The 22495-nt window shown below is 40.1% G+C and overlaps 1 protein-coding gene across 3 annotated transcripts in view; it reads right to left on the bottom strand.

Annotated features, from left to right (window-relative positions):
• arhgap46b (Rho GTPase activating protein 46b) overlaps positions 1-22495 on the bottom strand; it is a 92602-nt gene that overhangs the window by 19913 nt on the left and 50194 nt on the right. For 2 of the 3 annotated variants that reach the window (XM_079801875.1, XM_079801876.1), the window contains exon 3: positions 3596-4901. In XM_079801875.1, coding sequence (XP_079658001.1) covers positions 3596-4901 — 1306 coding nt within the window. Of the gene's footprint in view, positions 1-3595; positions 4902-6745; positions 7127-22495 lie in introns of those variants that run through there. The other variant, XM_079801877.1, reaches the window with a different exon arrangement.

Below are 22495 nucleotides of genomic sequence, written 5' to 3'. Positions count from 1 at the left end.
ACAAAAATCAATGCGAGCTTGCAGTCGATTGTGTTTAAGTGGACTATAAGCTTTTTTATTTAAAGGTCGGTCACCTCATTAAGGCAGCCATTTTGAAATCACATGACCAGATAAATACTAGTCAATAAATAATGATAGCGGATATCCAATCGGTAATGTATGGAAGCTTGTTTCTGCCACAGAATAAAAAATAAAACAAGATGATTGTGACTTTTTATCTCACATTTCTGACTTTTTTTTGTGTGATATAAACTCACAATTGTAAGATAAAAAGTCGCAATTATCTTTTAAAATGTTTCATTTTGTGGCGGAAACAAGCTTCCATAGTAATGGGATACTGTCATTCACTGAATAAATTGATCATGGCTGACTGTGAAAGATTGTGGATGTGATCGTATCACATTGTGCTGCAGTTTCACAGTCACTGTGGACAGACAAATTGTTTGTCACTGGGCCTGGGACATGGAATAAATCCAGGACGACTGCCAACGGCAGTGAAAATCTATAAAAACGTCAAAATATTTGAGAATTTTAAGATCTTTGATTCTTTAGTATTCCAACAGTGGCAGTCAAAACATGCAATACAACCGGACACAATCATGCTGACATTATTATGGTTACAAAGAGAGTCAATGGGAGATGACAGGTTATGATGTCATTTGTATATGCAGTGGCATACATATCCAGCACTTTACATTAGCGATATATTCCCGTAACATAAGGGTTTCCTTTCCTGCCTTGGCGCCCCCTGGCATTACGTCAATGTGACACTGTGCCCTAAGTGATACGGATTTAACAATGTGGTCATATTAAATTGTAAGAATGGAGCGTTTCTCCATGCGTCTGGACATTAGTGGGGTTCTACCTCAATTAAGATGTAATAAGCTTGCTTTGAACCAAATCACTGAGTCGATGTTTCCAACCTCACTACTCTGCCTTTACATTTATTTTTGTATTTTAATCAGATGTGAGAGTTTGAGAGAGAGACAAAGAGATTGATGAAGTCAATGAGGCATGTAAAGGCAAGAAAAAAAGCTGAAGAGCCAGCAGATGTATAGAAGAGGCTGAATACTGTAGGTAAAATGGAAATTTGAAAAATGGAAATGAAAAAAAAAAAACAGGTAATGATCATTATCCATTCACAGAGACTAACATAGGCCTACCTAGATAATGCTTAAGAAAACGGTCATTTTGATTAGATTATTTTAGTCATTTATGATCATTTGATTGATGGCAAACCTCTCTTGATGTATTAAGATCCATAATATTAACTCCACCAGCTCATGCTCCCTAGGAGAAGCCAAACCACATGTGGAGCACTACACTAATGACAAATGGAACTGTCAGCACACACATCGAAACACATTACCTAAATGTGCCAAATCACAATGAGCTGTAAGAGCCGACTGTCTTGTACGACCACAACACCTGGCTGAGTGAATGAGGGGACTAGCCTGGTCTCTGTTTTCCTTTCTCAATTATTCTGCAAATAGCACCCGGGCTTGTATTTCTGTTATGTTTTAAAACAGACAGGTTGTTTCTGGCGGAGCACAGACTAAAGGTTAATTTATGTTCCAGTTTTTCCAGCACTTGTGTGGGAATGACTTCATGAACAGCATTAACACACACACTAATGCTACCGAATGCAGAGCCCGGATCCAAAACACTTCAAACCCTGCTGAGATGCACTGCATCCCAATCCCTATTCCCTACATAGACAGCTGCCTTCTTCAAGTCACCATGAAATCAAAATGGACCATTCTTATTTTTATGGAATATATTTTTAAATAAATACCCTTGTAATCTTAACTTCCCCTCTTTCTTGCAGCAACATCTCTTCTCTTCTCTGATGACGTGTTTACTGGCACGAGGACGGGACAACCTGTCACTCCATTGAGATCACAGCAATAGCAAACCATAACCATCCAATCAATTCCCCTACATTTTTTTTCTTTGAGCAGCTGTTTAATTTGGATGTACATCACAATAGGGAAGAAAAGACTATCGCAACTTCTGTTTCATACCGACTTTTAGTTTCGGATCATTTTACGTTTTTTGAGTCACGGATCACAGATAATTTTTCAGATCAGCAAGAAAAAAAAATTGGTGATGGGGTAGTCTCGCGTAGCCAGACCTTCATACTGACGACAGAAGGTCTGGACTCTATTGTAGCTTTCATTGGTCAAGGACCGCCCAAGAGGACGTTTGACTGACATGTAAGGCAACCAATCAGTTTTTGTTCCGCGTCATGTTTAGGGGCGTGAAAATGTCGATGTCCCTGCAATAACAGACCGGCATGCATCTAAATTATTCATTCAAGAACATTGTGCACTCTTCTTCCGCGAGGGAGTTTGGAGTCGCGGCATTTGTTTCCAGGCGGACCGTTAAAGAACGCAACACCTTCGTCATCCTGTAGAATCCAACCAATCAGATGATGACTTCGAAGTGTTTCCAGAAAAGTGTGCCATACGCGTCAGACATAACCGACTGTTTACGAGAATACTTGCAGAGATGGGTATTTTGATAGTTTTGTGTGTGTGTTGTGTTAAATGTTAAATTCTCTTTTGCCTCTTGTAGCGCTGGAATGGTTTATAGCTGCTTGAATGTATAAACTGGCAAAACAAAACATGTGCAAATTCTAAACTTTCACTCTATGGTGGTTAATCTTGAAATTGATCCGCAAATCACATGCGTGCCGAACCGTGGTGCCTAGTCCATACAGGTCACATATCAACTACGATTTGTTTAACCTCTACCAACTTTTAAGGTCTGTCTGACAGCGATAAAGTGCCTGCACTGTTTGCTAGTAAGTGTTCTTGCTTGACTTCAAATGTATCAAAAAGCAGATTTGTTGAGTTCCACTGCCTGCAGTGTCAGTAGTTGCAGTATTGTGTCACTGACTGTGTATTTACACTGCTTAAGTAGGATATCTGCCTGTATTATGACCAATATCCGCTATCCACATAAAACACACTCTCCATACAGTCATCCATGAACACAGCCTGAAAAAGTAATTTGGTTCTCAAGCTCTACACTGACCTACTTGCTACCCGATTCCCATATGTACATCCCACACAAACAAACAAACACACACACACACACACACACTTCATATATTCTTTTACTTTTGACACTTTTACATCTCTCTGTCATCAATCCACTGAAGGCTACACTCACCGGTTTCATAACCTTGCATTTTCTCCTTAATCTCTTTCTTGAGAAAAACAACCACTGGCCTTTGTACAGTCCTCTTAATCTAAGCACAACACACACACACACACACACACACACATAGAAAAAGTAAATCTCCTTAGAATGTAACATTCACACCCTCTTCAGCTCAGGAAACCCCAAGCCTCGCCATCTCCTGCATAGTTTCTACAACAACCGGATGGGAAGCGTTGTTTTGCTTTAGCACTCCATAAGACACAGTGGAACCCTTAAATGTGAGAAGTAATGAAAGATAGAAGGGTAATTAAAAGAAAAAGAAATATAGGAAAAGGGAATCAGCCAGATTACCTCACTGGACCGACCATAACACCATTTCCAGATACACACACTCAAACAAGTGGACAGCTGCGAAAAGTGTTTGTACCTGCGAGGGTGACCTGGGCGGTTCTGGAGAGGACAAGCTGGTCTGTGATGTTCCGCTCTTCTCCAGCGAATCCACTTTCTCGTATGTCCTCTTTTGCCGGCTTCCGAGCCCATCTGTCACCAGTGGCGACAGCAGCACATCACCATGGTTGCTGCCCCCGACCCTATACAGTGATCGGTTACTTGATGTCACATCCTCCCTTGATCCACACCCTCTTGCGCCCATCTTCAATGAACTGACTGGGGAGCGGGCGGTACTTCCAGAGGCCTCAGATCCCATCTCGGTGTCCAGACTAGCCTTGCTGCCATGAAGTGCATTGGAACGGTTCACCACCGCCCTCATTTCTGCCATCAGCTTCTCATTCAATGCGCTTAACTCACCACTGCTGCCCACCGACCCGGGCCGACCAGACCCAGTACCCAGAGCTGCACGCCGACGGTTTTTCCTTCTCAGACTTGGGGATGGCCCAGTAGAGTAGCCAGAATCCTGGTACGTTATGGCAACAGGGCCCGGGTACTCCTGAGAGGCCAGGCTGCTTTGACGGCTATGGCGAGGCTCTAACAGCCTCCATGACTGCTTCTTCTCCAGAGAGATTTCTTTCTTAATCTGGGTAGAGACTGGAGACTGGGGCTGGATTTGAGGGCAGGCTGGATTTGACGGACCCTCGATGGGATTAGACATCTGGGGCTGGTGCTTGGATGCAGCTGAATCCACATTCACCATGTGTTTGATGCACTCCCGGCCGGCAGGACTGTACTCACTAGATGAGGAACTGCAGATCTGTTTGGAATGGGGGAACTGGAGGAGTTTAGGAGGCTGGAGTCCTCTCGGCAGGCTGTGACTGGTGGAGTAGGGACCTCTGTGTAAGTGGTGCGCCCCCTCTACTTCCATTTCCACTGGGGGTTCATCGTAAATGGGGGGATCCAAAGGTGGAGGTTCATCGTAGATGGGTGCTGAGGGTGTAGCTCCATATTGAGGGGAGGAGGGGCGGGGTGTTCCTGCACCAGAGCGCTGGTGGGCCGAGAAAGTGGAAGTGTTAGAAGTGGGCAAAACCAGACAGAAGTTGGCATCCCCCTTTTTGAGTTGGTAACCCTGCTTGGAGTCTCCAGGTAGGGCCATTTTGTTGAGCAGACCAGTTCTGTCAAGTTGCGCTGGTCTGGGTGAAGTGCTAGTGTTGTTGGGGTTGAGGTGGAGAATGTGGTGGCCAGTAGCTGGTCCCAGAGACTGGTTTCTTCCTATGCTGTTAACTTTCACCAACATGGCAGCCTTGGATCCAGGAGCAGGCTGCCATCTTTGAGCGAAGTCCCTGAAACACATAAAAAGAGGTTATTGTCAACACATACTGTGTTGTTCTCTACTGCCTAGAGCTGAAATGGAACCTTGTTCGAGACTGATTTGGAGTGCTCTACATTAGTGTTGTAGTCAAGACCAGCTCATTCAGGTCTGAGTCAAGACCAAGACCAGTAGAGGGTCAAGCTTGCGTCAAACCCGGGACCACATGCTCTCGAGTCCATGACCGGACCATGAAAATATGGTCCAAGTTCTTAGTTACAAAACTGCTCTAGGAGGCAACTCCACGCCACGAAAATAGTTATCTTCACATTAGATACAAGGGAGACTCAACTTGCAATTGATTCCAGTAGAGTTTGATGATAAGATCCTGCTAAAAACTAAAAATATATGGCACAAACAGATATTTGGAAAAGTAGTGCAATTGAACCATATTTATCAAAACATTTAAAAAACAATCAACATTTGAATGTGCATAAACCAAATAAATCAAATTTTACAATTCCATTCATTTGTAATATGTAGAAGTTATAAACATGTATCATGTTACTGGTATTCTTGCTTTGGAGCATAATATCTGGCAATATCCTGTGGGTATTTGAGAGCTACACATGAAACACTCTGTAAATCTATCCATATCTAATAGAGAGGAATATGTGGTTGCGATGCCAAGGCTGGCATAGTACTTTCTTATTTTCTTTCAAAGAATATCTCGATCATGCAAATACAAAACAATTAAACAATGTGTTTAGCCTTCAGTAAAGAAAGGGTAAGCAATAACAATTTGAGTATTTATTAGTCTGAGGATATTATTTTAGTATCAGAGCTGCTTGTAACAATCAAAGCACAAACAATGTGCAGACACACACACACACTATCCAGGCCACTGCAGTGGAAGTGTGTAGGAGAAACACAACAGGAAAGGTTGAACAGACAGTGTGTTCCAGCAGAGTTGAAAAACAGGAATCCACAATGGACTGCTAAAGTGACACTATCAAAATGTTACAACAACATTACCAGAGCGTCTTAACAGTACTATAAAAACCTCATCATGTAACACAGTTACATTCACTCATCTCTTACCTACACATGCTGAACAACTGTAACACTATTTCTGCATGCAAGAGTCACACACACGCACAAGTGCATAAAAGTACACATGCACACAATTAGTTTTATGTATACAGTTTATGTGTGTTTGTGTATGTTTAAACACACAAACCACATGTGTTCCTTTGCACAAGCATAAATGGCTGTCAAACGCACATGTTCCTGCAAATGCAGAGAAATTCCAAAGCAGCCTGTACAACGGCACTGTGAACCAACGTGGGATTTCATACGCAGCCATAAATATCCTGCACGCAAACACACAAGAACGCAAAAAGTAACATTAGCTGATCTCTGTGTGGGCTGATTACCGGTGTGAACCACCTTCAGACCTTAGACCACTAATCCAGATTATAGTGTTGCTCTGTGTGTACATGCTAATCTGAACTCTGCCAGACTTACAGTTTCCTTCCCACCCCACGCCCATCACAAGTACATTTCACTCAAACGTCGGTGACCAACCACACACACTACAACTGTACAATAAACAACTCAATCGGATCAGTTTAAGAACTTCTAACCACTTTATATAAGCACTGCTAATCAAACTACACGTGCGGTAACACACAGCCTCGTGTAACTTGTTCACACTAAGGTGACAACTTTTCACAATACAAGAAACAAACCATTTAGATCCAACTCAATACAATTGACAGCATCATTCAAGATACACCTGTTGCACAGCTATCTAAACCCACCTGAGACAGTGATGCATAGCATATGTTTGAGCATGCAGTCAGCAAACATACTTACCCCCGGCATACCCAAAGGTGGCACGGCAATCTGTAAGGGTGCTTGGGGTGACTGAGAATTGTAGAGGACACCTCCCTCAGCTGGAAACGCAGGAAAAAAACAGCCAAAAAAGAAGAAGCAAGTGCCCGCTGCTCTAAACGTCTGTTTTTTGCTAATGGAGCTCTTTCGGCAATCCTGCAGGTTATCAACTTCGGCTCAAATTCATACTATCATCCTGTGATCGTTTAATTATGGAGTGGTACGGTGAGGGACAGCAAGAGAGAGCGAGGGAGGAAAGGAGGAAGGGAGGGTGAGAAGGACAAGGAGAGAGAGAGGGAGGGAAGGAGGGAGGGGGAAGGCGGCTACTTTCGGCCCTCCTCTGGGTTACAGTAGCAGGAATGCGAGTCTTGCCACCGTAACACACACACTTACACGCATAAACTTGGATCGCCACTCCCCTGGACCGCTCTCAATCCGCCTGACTCGATCGGATCAGACTCTCGGAGTGGGAAACAATACATCTTCAGCTCCCTGAGAGGCTTGTGTTAACTAAAGAAACACTTCAATGCTTCAATACGGTCCACAAGTTCTCGTCTACTCTGAGCTCATTTATAAAAACACACTCTTTGTTTTATTCAAGTGGCTGTCTACCTCTTGATCAGAATCTTTTTAGCCCAAACGTCTCTCTGTTTCTCTGTCCGCTGTGGTCTTTCCCACCAATTGTGTCTACTGTCTCATGGCCAAATGTCAACGATCTATTCACAGTGTTAAGTAAATACAATGTCGCAGGCTTGTAAATAATCTCAACACAAAGAACAAAACACATCATTCTATTCTGTCTCAATAACGTTTCTTGGCATAACTATTAGGATAAAATGGGGGATTGTATGCCCTAACAATTTTTTGGTTGTGAGCAGTAATGGATTTTTGTTACATTTCCTTGATTGTTATCAGTCTTTCATTACTCTGGCCCTGTTTACACCTGAATCTAAAGGAGGGTCTATTATTTACACACATCGCAAATAAAGTGCCATATTTATGCTTCCAAATATACATAAATCTCAATCTGGTGGTGGTTTTAGTTGAGTAATACACAAAATAAATAATAAAGTAAAAACAGTAATATTGTAAAATAGTATTACAATTTAAAATAGCTGTTTTGCATTTGAATATATTTTACATGCAATTCATCCCTATGATGTCAGCTGAATTTTCAGCATCATTACTCCAATCTTCAGTGTCACATGATCCTTCAGAAATCATTCTCATAGTATGATTTAATGCTAAAGAAACATTTCTTATTATTGCAGATGTTAAAAACAGTTGTGATGCTTCATATTTTTGTGGAAACCCTGATAATATGTATATATATATATATATCTTTTTTTTTTTTTTTACAAGATTCTTTGATGAATAGAAAGTTCAAAAGAACAGCATGTTTTTGAAGTAGAAATCTTTTGTATCAATTTTAAAATCTGTACCGTAACTTTGGATCAATTTAATGCATTCTAGCTAAATAAAAGTATTAATTTATTTTAAGTACAAACATATCTTACTGACATATATATCTGGATGCTGAAATATTAACACTACAAATGTGATCAGGAAAACAAAACATTGGAATTAAAAAAAATATATATTTTTTTTTAACAAAAAAAAATTATTCTACAGTAAAAACATTTTTAAATACTGATAACCATTAAAAAATGCTGATAATTTTTCATGAAACGAAAAATTTCACAACTTGTTATTCGATTCCTTACATTGCCCCCACGCTCTTATCAGGTGTAAAAAGGGAGTCTCATTTGTTCTTTGCACGCTCTTATTTAAATAAGCTGAAAGGAATAGTTTTCAGCATGTACATCAGCTCGTTTCTCTTCATATGGGTGAATGCGTCTGTGATGACCGGGTGTTAAGGTTCTCACACACTCATTCACAAACCCATCCACAAAAGACTCCCAACATCTTGGCGAGCGCAGAACATGCTGATTGTGTTATTTGCACTGAACACAAAGGGATGCTGAGAGAGGCTGGACAGGGGGCCGGAGTGCAGAACGGGGGTGTCCTGAGGGAGTGCATGTTGGAAAAGTTCAAAGGGCGTTTCTCCAACAGCATAAACAGGAAATACCAGCGCAGCGTTCACACTGAACGAAACCGAGAGAGTAATGCGTGTGCTGTGTTATAGTGATGGAGGAAACTCAAATAAAAGCACGCGCTGCTCTTTCCCTCTTTGACGGTCCCAAAAACCAATGAGGTCTAATATTCCTGAAGATCTACAGTATTCCTATTCATGTTCAGCTGGGGCAGGAACTCTGGAAGTATTTGAACCGGGTTTAAATAAATAAATACAAATAAATATTTCTTGCAAAAACGGCATTTAGTCAATACATGGCTCCTTTTGAAAGTGAAAGTGAAATGACGTGTGGTGACCCATACTTGGAATTTGTGCTCTGCATTTAACCCATCCAAGTGCACACACACAATAGTGAACACACACCCAGAGCAGTGGCAGCCATTTCTGCGGCGCCCCGGGGAGAAGTTGGGGGTTCGGTGCCTAGCTCAAGGGTCTTAACTCAGTATTGAGTGTGGAAGAGAGCGCTGGTTATTCACTCCCCCCAATGACAATTCTTGCCGGACCTGAGACTTGAACCCGCCTACAAGCAGTGTTGGGGGTAACGCATTACAAGTAACTTGAGTTACGTAACTAGTAAAGTAACGCATTACTTTTCAAATTAACAACAAAATATCTGAGTTACTTTTTCAAAAAAGTAACGCAAGTTACTTTTTCACATTTATTTGACTGACAGCTCTCCTACCTCCATGTTGAGAAAAATAAGTGCAGAGGCGTGTGTGTAAACATGAGGGTTATTGTAGTTCCAGACTAAATGTGAGCATTTTTTTTATCTCACTTGCACAATAAAGATTCTGTACTCCTCAAAATGAATAAAATCAATATGCAAAATCAGAGTATATGCAAACCTCCAATAATTAAATGTTAAATAAAACAACTATTTTTATGCATAATACCTTTATATTTCATTTACCAATGTCTTGCTGCTGACCTTTGATGATGAAAATGACTAGATTTTTTGTTTTTATTGGTAAAACTTTTTTCTACTGCATCCTATTCTACCGTTATCCAGAATGGCAGCAGAGCTGCGCCCTCTACTGTTAATGCGTGAATTTGCATTTTTACCTCAGCCTCGGGCTTATTATTTCAATTTTGGTATGAAGAGGTCTTTACCATTGCACAAAAATATAACTTTTTTGCTATAAACAAAAACAAGCCCAGCCCAGGTGAGAAAAAGTAACGCAAAAGTAACGTAATGCATTACTTTTCTTAAAAAGTAACTAAGTAACTCAAATAGTTACTTTTTAAGGGAGTAACGCAATATTGTAATGCATTACTTTTCAAAGTAACTTTCCCCAACACTGCCTACAAGTCCGACTCTCTAACCATTAGGCTGTTAAAGAAGAATGGATGCATTTTGTTAATTGTGTAGTTACAGAATCGACCAGCAGGGGATAATTGGGCCGTCTCAACCAGGCAAACTTTGACCCCTTAATGGTGAACTATGTAGGATTTTTGCAGTAAAATATCCAGAAACCACTAGGCCAGTGTTATATATTTTGTTCATTTGAGTACTTAGAATATCCCAAATGTTTTCAACTATTTGTAAATCGTGAGAAAATTGCTATTTTAACCAAGGAACCAGGACGTGTGAGCTATGCGTGTGAGGGAGTCGCCTGTCGATTGCGTCATATCTGCGTTCCCCTCGGTTTCCGGTTTTATTCAGTGAAACACTTTACTCTCACTGCAGTGTGAACAAGTGTCATAGCAGCCGCCGAGCGAACGTCATAACTTCCTTTTCAACACACTCAGATATATCTAATACGATAAACAGAGTTGCGTTACCTCAAACTCATGACTGGAAAAGAGGAAGTGGCGCCGGCAACCATGTCATAATAAAAGTCCCGCCAGCGACTATGCCATAATAACAGTCCCGCTCTTCAATCGCTCCTGCGGCCTTGCTCAGCTCCACAACACTCTGTCCTGCTCTGCTTCACTACAGTAACGTTAATAATCGCATCCATGAACATGATTTCTGCCCGAGTCCTATCCTGACTCTTTTCCACCGGCTGTGAGCTGAAGACCACATTTCCCAAGATTCTGCGCTCAAACGTGCCGTCATCAAACTACGCCTTTGTTTTGAACAGGCGACCTCTAGTGGACGGAAAAGTTACATAGTGTAGCTTTAATACCACATATCAGTTAAACAAATATAGATGAGAGATTTTCATAACCCTTGAAGCATTATCAGAATTAACCAATCACTCAAACAATCAATCAATCAACCAACCAACCAACCAATCGATCAATACCGTATATCTATGATATATATATATGGTCCATCTATGATCTCTCTATTACTTTTTAGTGAAGAGAAGTAATGGCAACTTTGTATAGATAGCATTGCTTATGAAACATACATTTCTTTTCTGATAATATGTATACAGCCAATATGGAGTCAGAGAAATGTGCGTTTAACCTCTCAGTGGAGCTCAGAGGCTAATAAACAAACACACAGAGATCCTGAGTGGGCGGGTGTGAGGGGGCAGGCCAGTCATATGTGCCTTTGTTCTTCAAACTACATCTCTCCCTCTCGCTACAATCCTGTTTTGCTCTTATAGATAAACAACATGCAGTTTTTTATAGGGTTCCAACATCTCTTCCTACCTCCCAAAAATGATCACATGCATTGAAATCACCGGCTCACATATACAGTTCTTACATTCATACTTCATGCATACAACAACTGAAGCCACATGTAAGCTGACTGTAAGTAAATGTTTACATAAGTGGACAGTAAATGATAATTAAACAATATCCCAATTCTTTTATTTAATATTGCACTGTCCATTTTCAAAATTATACTGTATTTCAGTGATTTGCTCTGCCGACAGAACAGTTTGGTCAGGTGTAGCGAAAAAGTACCAGTGGATCAAACACCAAAACTAGAACACAATAAAACGTACTAGGAGACTAAATAGCAGTTTTACTTCCGACACCTGAGGTACAAATGCAGTCCTGTAAATTACAATTCATTCTAGCACATTTCTTCCAAATCTGTTCTTTTTCTCACATAACTCAGTGTAACTAATCGTAACTAATTTTAATGTATCCTCATTTACATGAGCCATTTGAATGAAGCGATTCAGTAGCACCGGCTCAACAGAAGTATTGAATAATAGATTGCATCTTAGCAGTTTTTTAGACACTTTAGATTTTTTAATTCGTTTTTTAAGTCGATTTTTCTTTAATAGTGGAATATGCGTTTTAAAAGTAGCTCGTTTAATTTGCACAAAGTATTGACATTTTTAGTTGCATTAACTAAACAAGTTCACTCATTCAAAAACCCTCATTGTCTTTGTACCAGAAAACACAATATACACCGATCAGGCACAACATTATGACCTGGTGAAGTGAATAACACTGATCATCTCTTCATCACGGCACCTGTTAGTGGGAGGGATATATTAGGCAGCAAGTGAACATTTTGTCCTCAATGTTGATGTGTTAGAAGCAGGAAAAATGGCAGGCGCCAAATTGTGATGGCTAGACGACTGGGTCAGAGCATCTCCAAAACTGCAGCTCTGGTGGGGTGTTCCTGGTCTGCAGTGGTCAGTCTCTATCAAAAGTGCTCCAGTGAAGGAACAGTGGTGAACCGGTGACAGGGTCATGGGCGGCCAAGGCTCATTGATGCACGTGGGGAGCGAAGGCTGGCCCGTGAGGTCTGATCAAACAGACGAGCTACTGTAGCTCAAATTGCTCAAGAAGTTAATGCTGGTTCTGATAGAAAGGTGTCAGAATACACAGAGCATCACAGTTTGTTGCGTATGGGGCTGCATAGCGCAGACCAGTCAGGGTGCCAATGCTGACCCCTGTCCATCACTGAAAGTGGCAACAGTGGGCACATTGCCTCTCACGTTTTCTTTTACATCACGTGGATGGCCGGGTGTGTGTGCGTCGCTTACCTGGGGAACACCTGATAGGTGATAGGTGTATAATCAGAAACTATACTGCCCATTTAAAGGGATAGTTCACCCTAACATTTTAATTCTGTCATCATTTACTCACCATCATGTAAGTGCAAACATTCTTTAATTCTTAACATTCTTTAGTAAATGATTTTGGTGAGTAAATGATGATACTAAGGGTAAACTATCCCTTTAATTTGCTTTAGTAAGTAGCTCGTGGCAGCACTAGCCACTTTTTCAGACACGTATCTTGAAGTCAATTATGTTTTGCATGTAGATTGACAAGTTAGTTTCAAACTAGCTTGCCCAAAATGGACTGGAACTAACTGTTGTATAAATAGCTATATTTAGTGGAGCTGAGAAGGATGAGACAAATCAGCAGACAGACAGATACAGCTGTGTTGTGTTGTGTTGTGGCGAAATCTGTGTAGGTGTCATTGTGTGACTGGATTTGAGCACGAGAATCACACACAGCTACAAAAACACACCCCAACACACAGTTCCCAAACAAACTGCGCACAAACACTTCATTTGCCACAGAAAATAATGATCCATTGGGAAGGAGAATAAGAAAGAGCCAGACACAAAGAAAGAGAGAGAGAAAGAGAGAGAGAGAGAGAGAGAGAGAGAGAGAGAGAGAGAGAGAGAGAGAGAGAGAGAGAGAGAGAGAGAGAGAGAGAGAGAGAGAGAGAGAGAGAGAGAGAGAGAGAGAGAGAGAGAGAGAGAGAGAGTTAGGGGAATGGGGTGGGTTGTCCTAAAGGGATTTGTCATGGGAAAGTCAAGCATGGAATCCGAAGAGACTTCGGCATTCACTAATTTCGGAATGTTGTGAACATAAAGTATATAAAATTATGCATGTGCTTGTTTGTGAAAGTGTGTAAGTATGTGTACATTTGCAAAGACTTAGCGTACAACTAAAACACTGAATTACTGCAACCTATAAGCATGAGGATGACAGAGTGTGTGTGTGGCCGAACACGAAGGGCATATCACTATCCTTTCTTCATCTCACTTCACAAGGTCAAAGCTTTTGACCGCTGACCTCCAGGCCGACCTTATTGACCTGATGTGGGGAATACGAGCTCAAAATACTCCACATTCCATATGGCAGCACTCACACACCCTTATCCATCCCAGACCGCTCACTACGTTTGACGAACACGCTCCATGACACTCGCTCGGCTCACGGATCAACACGTGTCTGTGGGAGAATCGATTTGGCAGTCGGAGTGTTTAGTTTCATATACTGAGCTCTCTGTCATCCCCGTCGCTGCGTCAACAACTTCTGAGAGGAAAAATGTGTTTCAAGCCGCTAAATTTGCAGGAAGAGAAAAATAGAGTTAAGATCTGTTTGAAATGTGAGCTAACTCAATTTGGTCATGGAGAGTCAAATTGGGTTAGCAGTCAGGGTGTTTTAATTAGCGTGGCAGAAACGGTGACAGGGCGAGATGAGGGGAAGAGTTTCTCTGAACTGTGAGATGGATGAAATAGTTGAGGAACAAAAACAAGCTTGTTATCGTAAGGCTTTCGCTTCTTAGCTTACAGAAAACAGTAAGCTAATAGCTGCAATTTTTAGCACGAACTAGCATGAGCTGCCACAAAAACGTTAAAACTTATGACAGAGCAAGATGGCTGTCAAAAAGAAATGCCTGTTGTGCTCACAATTATTGGCACCCTGGTAAAATATGCAGTAAAAAGAAATCTGCATTGTAAATAAATCAGCAAAAATCTAACCATTGATAGAAGTAAAATAATTAAAACTGAGGGGAAAAATCACATTATGAAATGTTTTTTCTCCTAAACACGCTGGCCACGATTATTGGTGCCCTTATATTTTTTTTATGAGTAAAATATCTCTGAAGTATATTCCCACACACAAGGGTGACTAGGAGCATGAAATTGTCCAGCCGTGACGTCTTGTTTCACAGGAGTATAAGTATGAAGAAACACAAAGGCCAAATTCCCTTAATCATTCATCACAATGAGTAAAACCATAGAATATAGTTCTGATGTGCAGCAAAAGATTGTTGAGCTTCACAAAATAGAAAGGGTCTGTAAGAAAATAGCTAAAGCATTGAAAATCCCCATTTCCACCATAAGGGCAATAATAAGAAGTTCCAATCAACGAAAGATGTTAGGAATCTGCCTGGAAGAGGACGTGTGTCTATATCGTCCTAATGCACAGTGAGGAGGACAGTTTGAGTGGCCAAAGACTCTCAAAGAATCACAGATGGAGAATTGCAGCGATTAGTTGAGTCTTGTGTTCAGAAAGACAATTTATTTTTATTATCATACAACCCCTACATCACCACATGTTGTTTGGGAGTGTTTCAAGAAAAATCCTCCTCACTAATCCAGAAACAAACTCCAGCATATTCAGCTGTCAGACACGACTGGTACTTTAACCCTCAGAGCCCGACGGCATCGCCCACGACGTCACACGGCACCTCCGATAAATATCTATATTATTTCATGAAACTTTTATCGATTTTCTTACCGTTTTTTCCAGCAGAAAGCTAACAAGCTAGCCATCACGGTGGTGTCTTTGGTGTCTTTGTAGCCTTTACAGAAGGTTTTCTATCCAGCCTGGAACATGTGCATCTTTTTGGAGTTGTTCAGCAATAAATCAAAACGCTTACATCCAAGATATATCCACTTGATGTCCATAATTTATAAATTTTCCGTCATTTTTGCCGCTAGCGCGATGCTAGCTGCCATTTTGGATGAGGGTTTGACCAATGACAGGCTGATCCGTCATCCACGTTGGTGTGCGTCATTACGCATGAACCACAGCTCTTTTATTGTGAAGAGAGAGAGACGCACGGCTAGTGTTGAGGATAGAGAGAGAGAGACGGCTGCAGTTTTTAGTAGTTTTGTGGAGAAAGTTTGAGGAAAAAGTTTGAGGAGAAAGTTTGAGGAGAAGTTCCTGATAGGAACTGTTTTGAGGCTTGGCACCAGTAAATATCCAAAATCCAAAGAGGCCAAAAGCGCCTGGACTTTTTTTGGAAAAATGTAAATAGTTTTGGTTCTGTATAAGTTATCATGTTTATTCCTGAGTTCCAGGACTCTAAAGACTTGAACAAACTGTTTTCCAGAGGAAATATGCTTAGCTTTTATTTATTTGTGTGTGTTTTCAATAAATATTTGAGTGATTCAATTTCCGTTTTATGTTTTCATTTGTCTTTATGGTCCCATAATTTATTTTACATTCAGGTGACATCAATGCAACACAAATATACTGACAGAGCAAATTGTCTTGAAAAAAAAGAGGTGTGTCAATTGTCTGTGCACAACAGGGTTGATGTTTTACAAGCTTTTTTAGTAAATAACACCAGGCGGAAAATTAATTGTAAAAATACCCTTAGGTCTTAAAGGGTTAAAAGGGACCTGAAACAAAAAAAAAGAGCTTTTGGCAGCAAACCCACCAGATGGCTTTGGTGCAAACAGGGATAAAAAGTACCCCATGCCCACAGTTAAAAATACAGCTGGATCTTTAATGTTGTGGACCTATTTTTATGTATCTTCTTCAGATACATGGTATCTGGTACTTATTGGTACTTGATTGCATGGTATTTACTCTAGGGCTGCCACTAACGATTATTTTTAGATCAATTAATCTATCGACTAAATTATCGATTAATCGATTAATCTATCGGCTTATTTATCACAATAATTTTCAACAATTTTACTTAAAAACATTTCATTTAACTTGCAACATTGGCCTTCAGTAGTGTACTATAAAAAAGTATACATGTAAACAAGCCCTTGACAAAATGTAAAACTAAAAGAGTAAAAATGGAAAAAGGTACAAATTTGTAAACCAACATAACAAAAAAAGAGAATATCAGCAAATACTTTTTATAGAATAGTGTTGTCACGATACCAAAATTATGACTTGATACCAGACTAAAATACCTCAATACCGATACTGAATCGATACCATGGCAAAAAACAGTAAAAGTAATTGAATAATATGACAGAACTTACTATTCTTTGTTTTATCATTGTTTTTAGGGTTAATAAACCCTAAAAACTCACTTGGCCGGCATGTTCCTGCCCTGTCCTGCTTCACACAGAATATTAGGTCCGGCCCTTTAAGAGCTGCACGGACCAAATTCATTGCAACACCCGATTTCTCATTCAACTCGGTATACGACTGCGTTTCCCCGAATACTCGCCAGGACGTGCATTTTACCATTCAAACCCAATAATCCACGAAACTGGCATCACGATCTGTCCGAGTGAAAGGAGTGTGTCTGGTCAGAGTCCGGCAGCGCGCACGAGCACGTCTTGACCTCGCCGCACTTTTCTGTTGCTTTCTTTTTCCTGAGCTGCGCGTGTATATTTGAGTGTTCTGCTTCCATTGTTTAGTGAACGATGGAAGCAGAGCTCACACACACTCCTGCTGTCACACATCGACGCAAATTAAGAAATATGGCTCTTATTAGACTCTATATAATTAGACATTTTTAAAGTAATGTTACCGGTACTAATACAATTTCATATCGTACCCAACTTGCCCAGTCGACTAATTAACAGTGTTGACGCAGTCGATTGTATCGACCAATCGCGTCAGGCCTAATTTACTCACCCTCAAGTTTGCTCCAAACCTGTATGACTGTCTTTCTTCTGCTTAACACAAAAGAAGATGTTTTGAAGAATGTCGGTAACCAAACCATCCTGGGGCACCATTGTCTTCCATAGTATTTTTTCCCCCTCCATACTATGGAAGTCAATGGGGCCCAAGAATTGTTTGTTTACCGGCATTCTTCAACATCGTCCTTTGTGTTCAGCAGAACAAAGAAACTTGTATTGTAACTTGAGTCATCATATTGGTACATTTTAATGAAGAAAGACTGTCATTTTGAAGCAAATGAGTGAATTGTCAACTTTTAGTAGCGCACTCGCATACAGAAGACCTCGAAGTAATGGGCATGACTAAAAACTAATATTTTCATTTTAATACATGGCATGAAATTGAAGCTTAAATGACACTCATTCAGCTAGTTTACTCAATATATCAACTCAATGGTGTTCATGTTTACTTGTCCCAAGGTGAAGTGTATAGTCTGCTAAAATGTTAAATTATTTGTTAAATGTTAAAATGTTTTCTCCTATTCAATCTTAACACGCAGAGACAACTAGAAGTAAACCATTCATATGTTGATTTATTAGTAGGTTGATTTCTCCCAAACATTCTAAACACTGCCACTATCAAAACATTGCTCTGTCTGTTTAAGCATCCCGGCCAGGGTTTTTTTGATTTATCGGAATGATAACAATACAACAACTTGATGACCTCCAGATATAACGTTGTCAGTGTAAAGTAGGCATTCTTTGCACATGCAATAATAATAAAAATATACATTTAGGATCAGCAACTTCATGACAGGATGTGAGTCATTGTGCGTGTGTGACAGTGATACAGCAGCGCTCTCCTGATAATGGCCTACATTCTGAATGAGGCCATGAGTGATGTGACACAGGACAAACAGATTACAGAGTAAATGTGACCAAAGTCTGGCACAGCCCTTTGTGAATGTCAGAGCTACGTGCTGAGCGAGTGTGCGCTAGCCCATGTGACCCCATCATACAATAACACTCAAAACAAAACCTCACACACATGATCAACACATACAACGGGGTAGTGTAAAATCTCCCTTCATTTCTGTCTCTCAGGGAAGGGGTACCATCCATATTGAAGAAGACATGTATTTCTCATGGCTATGTGCCACTGAAGAGGAAAATATGGCAAGTATTCAGACGGGCATAAACACAGACCGCTAAAACACGTGGGTCCTCAGTGAGAGGGTTTCTATGAACTCAATGACCCTGCTAATGTTACTCAAGACCTACAAACTTCAGCAAACATGTGGGAACACAATGGCTATTTATGATAAATTCGATCATTTGGTTGCTAATATAAAATGTACAAACGCCCCATGAATATCACAGGGAATTTAATGTTTTTATTGGATCATTACGTTTCCTACAGTATGAAATTTGTAATATTTGAATCGTGACTCTGTCATACTGGGAAGTGTTTCAATTTTAAACATGATTTGTGTTTTAAAGCAGGTTTCACTCTCCCAATCTGCCAATGGATGGTGAAGCAAATAGCCCTGCCCAAAAATCACACTACTGTTTTCACAATTGATAATATAAGAACCATTATTAATAGCTGAGCATGAAACCAGCATATTAGAATGATTTCTGAAGGATCATGTGACACTGAAGAGTAATGATGCTGACCAAAAATGACCAAAAAACCTTTTTTTCCCCAAACTTTTTTGTACATTATAGTGTATGCCGAGGTGCACAGTGTGCAGAAGTCGCCAACTTTCTGCAGAGTCAATAGCTACAGACCTCCAAACTTCACGTGGCCATCAGATTAGCTCAAGAACAGTGCGTAGAAAGCTTCATGGAATGGGTTTCCATGGCCGAGCAACTGGATCCAAGCCTTACATCACAGTGGTGATGCAGTGGGGTAAAGCACGCCGCCACTGGACTCTAGAGCGGTGGAGACGTGTTCTCTGAGTGACCAATCACGCTTCTCTGCCTGGCAATCCGATGGATGAGTCTGAGTTTGGCGGTTGCCAGGAGAACGGTACTTGCCTGACTGCATTGTGTCAAGTGTAAAGTTTGGTGGAGGGGGGTTATGGTGTGGGGTTGTTTTTCAGGGGTTGGGCTTGGCCCCTTGGTTCCAGTGAAAGGAACTCTTAATGCTTCAGCATACCAAGACATTTTGGACAATTTCATGCTCCTAACTTTGTGGGAACAGTTTGAGGATGGCCCCTTCCTGTTTCAACATGACTGCGCACCAGTGTACAAAGCAAGGTCCATAAAGACATGGATGAGCGAGTTTGGTGTGGAGGAACTTGACTGGCCTGCACAGAGTCCTGACCTCAACCCGATAGAACACCTTTGGGATGAATTAGAGCGGACACTGAGAGCCAGGCCTTCTCATCCAACATCAGTGCCTGACCTCACAAATGCGCTCCTAAACACACTCCTAAACCTTGTGGAAAGCCTTCCCAGAAGAGTTGAAGCTGTTATAGCTGCAAAGGCTGGGCCAACTCCATATTAAACCCTACAGATTAAGAATGGGATGCCATTAAAGATCATGTGCATGTAAAGGTAGGTGTCCCAAAACTTTTGGCAATATATACCTTGCAAGAGGCATAAAAACAACTAATATTTTGCGAAAACTTCATACAGATTATTGAGCTATCACACGATTTGTAAGTAATTTAGGGCACAGAACAACTTGGTAAGATAAAGGTTTATATTAAGGGAAGTTTCTGGCAAACAAATGCATTTAGAACAGCTATAAAAAAAAAAAGCCATTTGAGGTATTTGAAGCTGCTGGAGTCTCTGTAACTTCTCCATGCAGGCTGGCAGTTGTGCATAAAGTCGCATCCACTAACCAAGGCTCACAGAGAGAAACGTTTATAGTGGGTATAGAAATACATTTTCAACCAGTTTTATTGCAGTGGTGCTTTTTGGAGTCCTGCATTAAAATCCTTTTATTTCAGAAGGCACTATCCTTCTTTTTATGCCATAGCAGAAGCAGGTCAGTTATGAACTCCACATATCTTGCAGAAGTCATTTCAACGCCCTCAGAGACCCTAAAGGGACCTTTCATCTCACTTCCCAATATTCCAGCCCAAATCATCACTCCTTGCTAACATCACAGTCCATTCAACAACCATCCAGAAATCCATCCATCTAGACCATCCATCGGAGTATCACAACTAAACTGAATATAACTATTTAAAAACGAGTCTTCATGTATTTCTAAATCCACTGTAAACAAACACTTTCTTTGAAAAACTAAAATCTAAATGTTAATTGTACTGAAATCCTACTGATATGTCACTACTTGTCACATAATCATTTGGAACTCATGTAAATATATATATAAAACTAAAGCATACAATAGAATGCTCCAGACACCTCGGCATCGTACATGTGCTTAATATAAAAGCATGAGTGTGTGTCCCACTGGGTGGCCCTTTGAGTTGAGCACTCGCCCTCTGTCTCTGACTCTTCCTTTATCTCTTGCAGCCCTATAATAACACACACACACACACACACACACACACACAGACACACACAAGCGTGCATACAGCACACACACTACTGAGTAAATAGTACTAGTGTCTACTTGATGTTACTAAACTTGCCTGCTTTATTTGAGTAGAAGCAGAAGATATTGTACTTCTTTGTTTATTCCATCCCTCCCTTCCCTTTCCTAACCTGTATTCCTGTAATTTCCAGTCAACCCACCTTAAAGTCTGCTATGCATTTGGTGAAGCTGGTTTTGAACCTGAACAGAGCGTTTCTGTGTTCATGGGGTGGAAGGCTCCTCCTCTGGGTCAGGAAGCATATGAATACCTCTCTGAATACTGTGTGTCTGAGAGTGTGTGTGTGTGTGTGTGTGTGTGTGTGTGTGTGTGTGTGTGTGTGTGTGTGTGTGTGTGTGTGTAGCAACATGCCAGACTGGGCTTGGTCAAAACTTTGCTCTGCTGTTTCTGGTATGGTGCTGTTCAGATCTGGTGATATTTTAAGACATGTTTTTTGAAAATCAATGGCTAGGCAGCATACTAGGTGTAATTATGTGTGTGCTAATACTGGTGCTACAAATTATATTAAGGCAAGACGCCACAGGTGATTATGTTAACTAATACATAATCACCATACTTTCTCCAGTAGACAATTATTATTTATTACAATTTTCTGAAGTGTTGTTTAAATATGCAAAAGAGACATTTTCTAATTAAATATGCAATCATTTGAACATTTTCATGACAGAAATCTGAACTTTGGATAAAGCCAGGTTTCATTTTGGACATATTAAGAATTATTTAGAAATAAAATTGTATATAATTCAGGCAAATTATATAATTTATTTCATCTAATTATATAATCTAACCCTCTGTAAAAACTAGAATACATATAGGAAAAAACCTGTAAAGTTTGGTTTATGTATGTGCTGCTAAAGTGGAGATTTCAGACATTTTGATCAAATGACCTTTAAATATATGTATTTTAATTGACATCTACAGATACATATAGATAAATTGTAATAAAATAAAATCTTAAATGTGTACTTTGGTTATTTCCTTTCCACTAGTCTGAAAGAAGACAGCTCAAAATAGCCTTATATATACAATAAGCAATTTTACCATGGTAAAACTAATCTTTTGCACAATATGCAGCAGACAACCACAATAATATAAGACACAATATTATTTCACTATTAATAATTAAAATTAATAATAAAAGTATTATTATAATGATCAATAACACCTTAATACTTAACTCAATTTATTATATATAAATATATAATGAGACCAAAAGAGACCACCGGTGTCTTTATGATAACTGGCCACTCTATACTAGTGTTGTCATGATACTGGAATTTCTAACTTCAATACGATACCATTAAAAATATTGATATTCGATACCATTGGAAAATCTCAGAATTTGTTTTATAATTTAGATAATTTTATTGCAATAGCTTACACACAGCACAGGGAGGGTTTATTTGAATCATTGAATTAAATTTACTATAAAAAAAAATTAGGAAAACAATCGCTAATAAAATGTGAACAAATAAACAAATTGCAAACAATAAATAACAATCGATGCGTATCGAAATATTTATATTTTTGACAACACTAAACATATATGTCCCTAAGGCTGCATTTACATCACATGTTTCAGGTG

The sequence above is a fragment of the Gobio gobio genome (genome assembly GCF_949357685.1).
Source record: "Gobio gobio genome assembly, chromosome: 21".
Classification (NCBI taxonomy): domain Eukaryota; kingdom Metazoa; phylum Chordata; class Actinopteri; order Cypriniformes; family Gobionidae; genus Gobio; species Gobio gobio.
Note: the sequence above shows the minus strand (reverse complement) of the source record. Positions and strands in the feature narration are given on the sequence as shown.